General features: G+C 34.4%; 1 protein-coding gene across 1 annotated transcript in view; it reads right to left on the bottom strand.

Annotated features, from left to right (window-relative positions):
* Nucleotides 1-4,977, bottom strand: part of LOC107602099 (segment polarity protein dishevelled homolog DVL-3-like) — a 36,700-nt gene that overhangs the window by 17,156 nt on the left and 14,567 nt on the right. The window contains exon 3 of the mRNA XM_016294507.1: nucleotides 3,074-3,198. Within this exon, the coding sequence (XP_016149993.1) occupies nucleotides 3,074-3,198 (125 nt within the window). The remainder of the gene's footprint in view (nucleotides 1-3,073; nucleotides 3,199-4,977) is intronic.

Consider the following 4,977-nt stretch of genomic DNA (forward strand, 5'->3'; position numbering starts at 1 on the left):
AAAATTATAAACGCAACACTTGTTTTTGCCCCCATTTGTCATGAGCTGAACTCAAAGATCTAAGACTTTTTCTATGTACACAAAAGGCCTATTTCTCTCAAATATTGTTCACAAATCTGTCTAAATCTGTGTTAGTGAGCACTTCTCCTTTGCCGAGATAATCCATCCGCCTCACAGGTGTGGCATATCAAGATGCTGATTAGACAGCATGATTATTGCACAGGTGTGCCTTAGGCTGGTCACAATAAAAGGCCACTCTAAATACTTTAATGTCATTTCTATTGAAACTTGTATTTCATGTATTTTATGTATTTTAAGCTGCCGTTTAGTACATTTGAAATATATTCACTTTAAATGTAATATTAAATAACACACTACAGTTTAAATTATAATCAAGATTTTACATGTGCATGTGATGTGTTGATTTACATAGTATGTTAATCAACACATCAAAATAAATGTACATCATTAAAGCAAGATAACATTTTATTAAAACAATTATTTAAAGTCAACTTTAAAATAAAACTTTAATTTGACATTATTACAAAGTGCACATTTTAAAAGTGTACTTTAATGACTCTTTAAGTGCACTTAAGTGTCCTTCTATTTCATTAATATTACATTATCTGCAAGTATTTTTTATTTACTTTTAAGATTTTTAGGTACACTAAAAGTGCACATTCAATACAATTAAGCGCACTTCTTTTTCACAAGGGTTGATTTGAAGTGAAAGAAGTACATAATATTCCTATAGTATATGATATATATGATCTGCAAAAGCAACTAACAATGAGTCAAGTGTGAAAAGACTGTAAAAATTAATTAGCCTACAACACCTTACAGAAAAAAAGACAAAACAAAATGCCGCTCATTTACTTTGAACTTTGACTATTTATTTCATTAAATCGCAGTGTTTTACAGTTTAATAAAGGCTATACTGCTTTTTAATGAGCTGTTCAGACCTAAAAACGCTTCACCTCCATCAGGCACTTAAAATAATCGATGCCTTTGTAGGTAAAACATCGATCTAAATTGATGAGCGTATCTTTCTTTGAGGGCCTGTAGAGTTGATTAGATTTACAAGTAATGGGGTCTCTGGCTTATTGGAAAATTTAAACACACACAGATCTGAGACTCGCACAGCTCCTCTTAACACACTCCTGTGATCAGCAGATGTCATTGAGGGTATTGACGTGCTAGCGCTCTCGGGGTTAGGGCTCTGATTAGTTCACGTTAGAGGAAACTGGTGCCTTTGAGACTGAAGGGTAATGAGTTCATGTCAACACCGAGCGCTTCCGGTCTCTAACCCCCTCCAGAGTGTGTCTCTGACAAGATCACACACGGTATTTAGCAAACTGTGTCCTTTATTGAAGTTTCAATTATTTAATGTATTGTTTATTTGTTTAAAGATATTGTGTCACATTGAAGTTTATATTGTTTTAATTTGTTCCATGTTAAAAAACTTTTTCCTATAGCAGTTTAATATGCAAATGTGAAACCACACGGTGTGAAAACTGTGTCTGAAACGTCTGGCTCAACCAGTGGTGTGATTGAGAGGTGAGACTACCTGCCTCAACAATGGCAGATGGGAAAGTATTCGGAAAACCTGTGTAGATTTTTGCAAAACTAATGTCTAGTAATGCATCAAAATTTTGGCAACAAAAATATTCATTCGAAACAGCAAAAAAAAAAAAAAAAGGCACATGAATAAATCATCTCTTCCTGCTTACTACTAGCATGAAATAAACATAAATGAACATCAGAAGGTATGATGAAATAAACTGAAATGTATCATGTCTCATGTAATCACTCAATCAGTGTTCAACCATTGAAAGACGTCAAACAGCTTGTAAACAATGCCATGTAATAATGTTACATTTACCTGAAGAAAGCCATTAAATGTCCACAAGCTAGACAGTTAGCTAGAAAAGATGGTAAAACTTTATTTTAAGGACCAATTCTCACTATTAACTAGCATGCCTATTACTAGCATATTAGCTGTTTTTTGGTACTTATAAAGCACATATTAATACCTTATGACCATATTTTAGATCCCTTAATCCTATCCCATACCTAAGCTTAACAATAGAGATGCACCGATTGCAATTTTCTTGACCGATTCCGATTTCCGAATTTTTGTTAGTGTGATCTGCCAATACCGATTTTTGCCGATTCCGATTTTCTTTCTAAAAACTATAATCCCTGCGGGAATGACTAAAATAATGCACAATACAAGCACTATTTAACCGGAGCGAATGAGACGTGTGTGAGAGAGAAGGGGTCGTCGGGAGAATAGAGAGCGAGAATGCACGGTTGATGTTATTGCCTGTGCCGCTGGTAACAAAACGGATCGGCTCAAAAATCGGAAAGAAGTGAGACTGACCGGCCGATCACCGATCCGGGCCGATTATGAGAAAAATCGTCCGATTCCGATGCCTGGCCGATCGATCGGTGCATCTCTACTTAACAACTACCTACAAACTCTTAATAAGCGGCAAATTAGGAGTTTACGGAGTTGTAGTTAATAGTTAGTTAATAGTGGAAGTTGGAGCTTAAAATAAAGTGTGACCGAAAAAACCTAAGCTGTTAGTGATGTCTTCATTATTTAATCCATGTTTGAATAAATCTGTCATGAAAACAAGTTATTACAGCCACTGTTTAAATGTTTATATTTCAACAACAATCTGGAGTAGAAACATGCTGTAAATAGAACATATAGTTAATATAAACATTATAGTTTTTATAGAAAATTGCTATAAAAACTGCTGTATGTGAAATTTAAATCTTTGCAAAGAACTACGTTTTTATTGGAGTGTTGATTTGATTAAATAGATGTAATTAATTCATTGATTGATTATTACATAAACGTTACTTCCACAGTTTCAGTATTTGGCTAAATGAAAACTTGAATTTTGGTTTCTGTAAAAAATTCATTTTGGTGCATCACTACTAATATCGATTGAATATATTTTGGTCTGTTGGTGTACAATTTAATAGGCACATTCACTCTCTCTCTCACACACACACACACACACAGAAAGAGACAGTGCGGGACAGCTGTGGGGTTACTGACTGGAAGGAAGGGGGTCTGGAGTCTCCGATGCCTCCTGTCCTCTCCGGCGGGGGCGGCAGATCGGCCTGAGAGTCTGCACACACTGAACCGCCGTCAGAGCCATGAGAGCCGTCTGCAGACACCAGCTGTACAGAGACACACAGAGAGAAACAATGGAATTAGCTTATCTACAGCAAAGGAAGTTAAGCTCTATCTATAGCATTTGTGACATGATCGGCAATGTCTCATTTCTCATGCTAACATGCCAGCATATACAACTGTACGACATTTTTAAATGTTTTTTGAAAGAAATGTCGCTCAACAAAGCTGCATTTATTTAATTAAAAATACAGTCATTTAAAATCAAATTTTCACATTCAAAATTTACTGAGACAAAGCTGAATTTTCAGCTTCATTACTCCAGTCTTAAGTGTTGCATGATCCTTCAGAAACCATTCTAATATGCGGATTTGCTGCTCAAGAAACCGAGGGGATATTTCAGGAGTGTTTTTCACCCACCCTGTGACTTCACTTAGATAATCCAATCACAGCCAACATGGAAGAAGACAATGTGTTTTAAGAGCACAGCAACACACAGAGAATAAGCAGCCATTTTCACTTATTACACCTTGGGAGATACTTATTACATTTTGGATGATTTTTTTATTTTTTTTTAAACATTTTCCATATTTTCCACAATAGTTAAGAGAAAAAGCTACACGAAAAATCTGAAAGAACAGCTCAAATGAAAAAAAGAAATAAATAAAAAACCGCAGACAGATATGCTAATATATAAAATAATAAATATAATACTTCTAAATAAACAAAATAGTACAAAAAAATGTAAGCCTAAATTAAGAGTTATGTATTTTTATTGTTTTGTTTTTGTATCTATTTTGGATTAAAAAATTTTTTTTAACATGAACAAAAACAAAAATACAAAACTTAATGTGATGCATATTTATCAGTCATACATGAATGAAACAGTTAATAAAATAGGTAAGATTTAAATACACATTAACCAGGTTTATGTATTTATCATCAGTAAATCTGTTTCAGTCTCACACATTTCAACTAACTGAATATTGCTTGTTCCACAGCTAGCCATATTTAACCATGTTCATACTGTTTAACTGAATAAATGTAAATGTTTGCATGATGAACAGATTTATGCTGATTCTAAGCAATTGAAATAAATGCATTTTGAAAATATGGTTACTTAAAATCAAATAGATGCAAATAGTTAATAATAAACTATGCCATGATTTTAAGAGTGAAGTGTGAAGTGATTTATTTATGTATAACAAATATGCATCACATTTATTTTATTAGCTAGTTAAATGGATGGAAATTTTATATGCAATTTGAATACATAAATCTTATATTTATGTATTTGAGAAATGTGGCAATCCAAAAAGATGTCCATATCTTTTATAACTTGTTTTTTACATTACATATAAGCAATTTAAAGGGTCATATGATGCTATTTCAATTTTTCCTTTCTCTTTGGAGTGTTATAAGCTCTTGGTGCATAAAGAAGATCTGTAAAGTTGCAAAGACTAAAGTCTCAAATCCAAAGAGATATTCGTTATAAAAGTTAAGAGTCAGCCACACCTACCTAAAACAGCTCGTTCTAACACGCCCCCACATGTCTACCTCACTATGTGGGAAGATTTGCATAACGCCGCCCAAATGTTCACGCAAAGAAAGAAGGCGTAACTTTTATTCTCGCTGTAGTATTGTTGTTGTCACCGACCACCATGTCGTGCAGCGAAAGTGTTGTGAAAGGGAAACTACTTTGTTTGGTCTTCCAAAAGAGGATGATATCCGCTTCGTCATGCCTGGAGCTGATCTGTGCTGGACGCTGAGGAAATACATCAACTTCCCGCTGTGGATCGCCGGATCGGCTTTCACCGTGGACGAAG

Source organism: Sinocyclocheilus grahami, unplaced genomic scaffold (assembly GCF_001515645.1).
Source record: "Sinocyclocheilus grahami isolate Dianchi unplaced genomic scaffold, SAMN03320097.WGS_v1.1 scaffold319.1, whole genome shotgun sequence".
Classification (NCBI taxonomy): domain Eukaryota; kingdom Metazoa; phylum Chordata; class Actinopteri; order Cypriniformes; family Cyprinidae; genus Sinocyclocheilus; species Sinocyclocheilus grahami.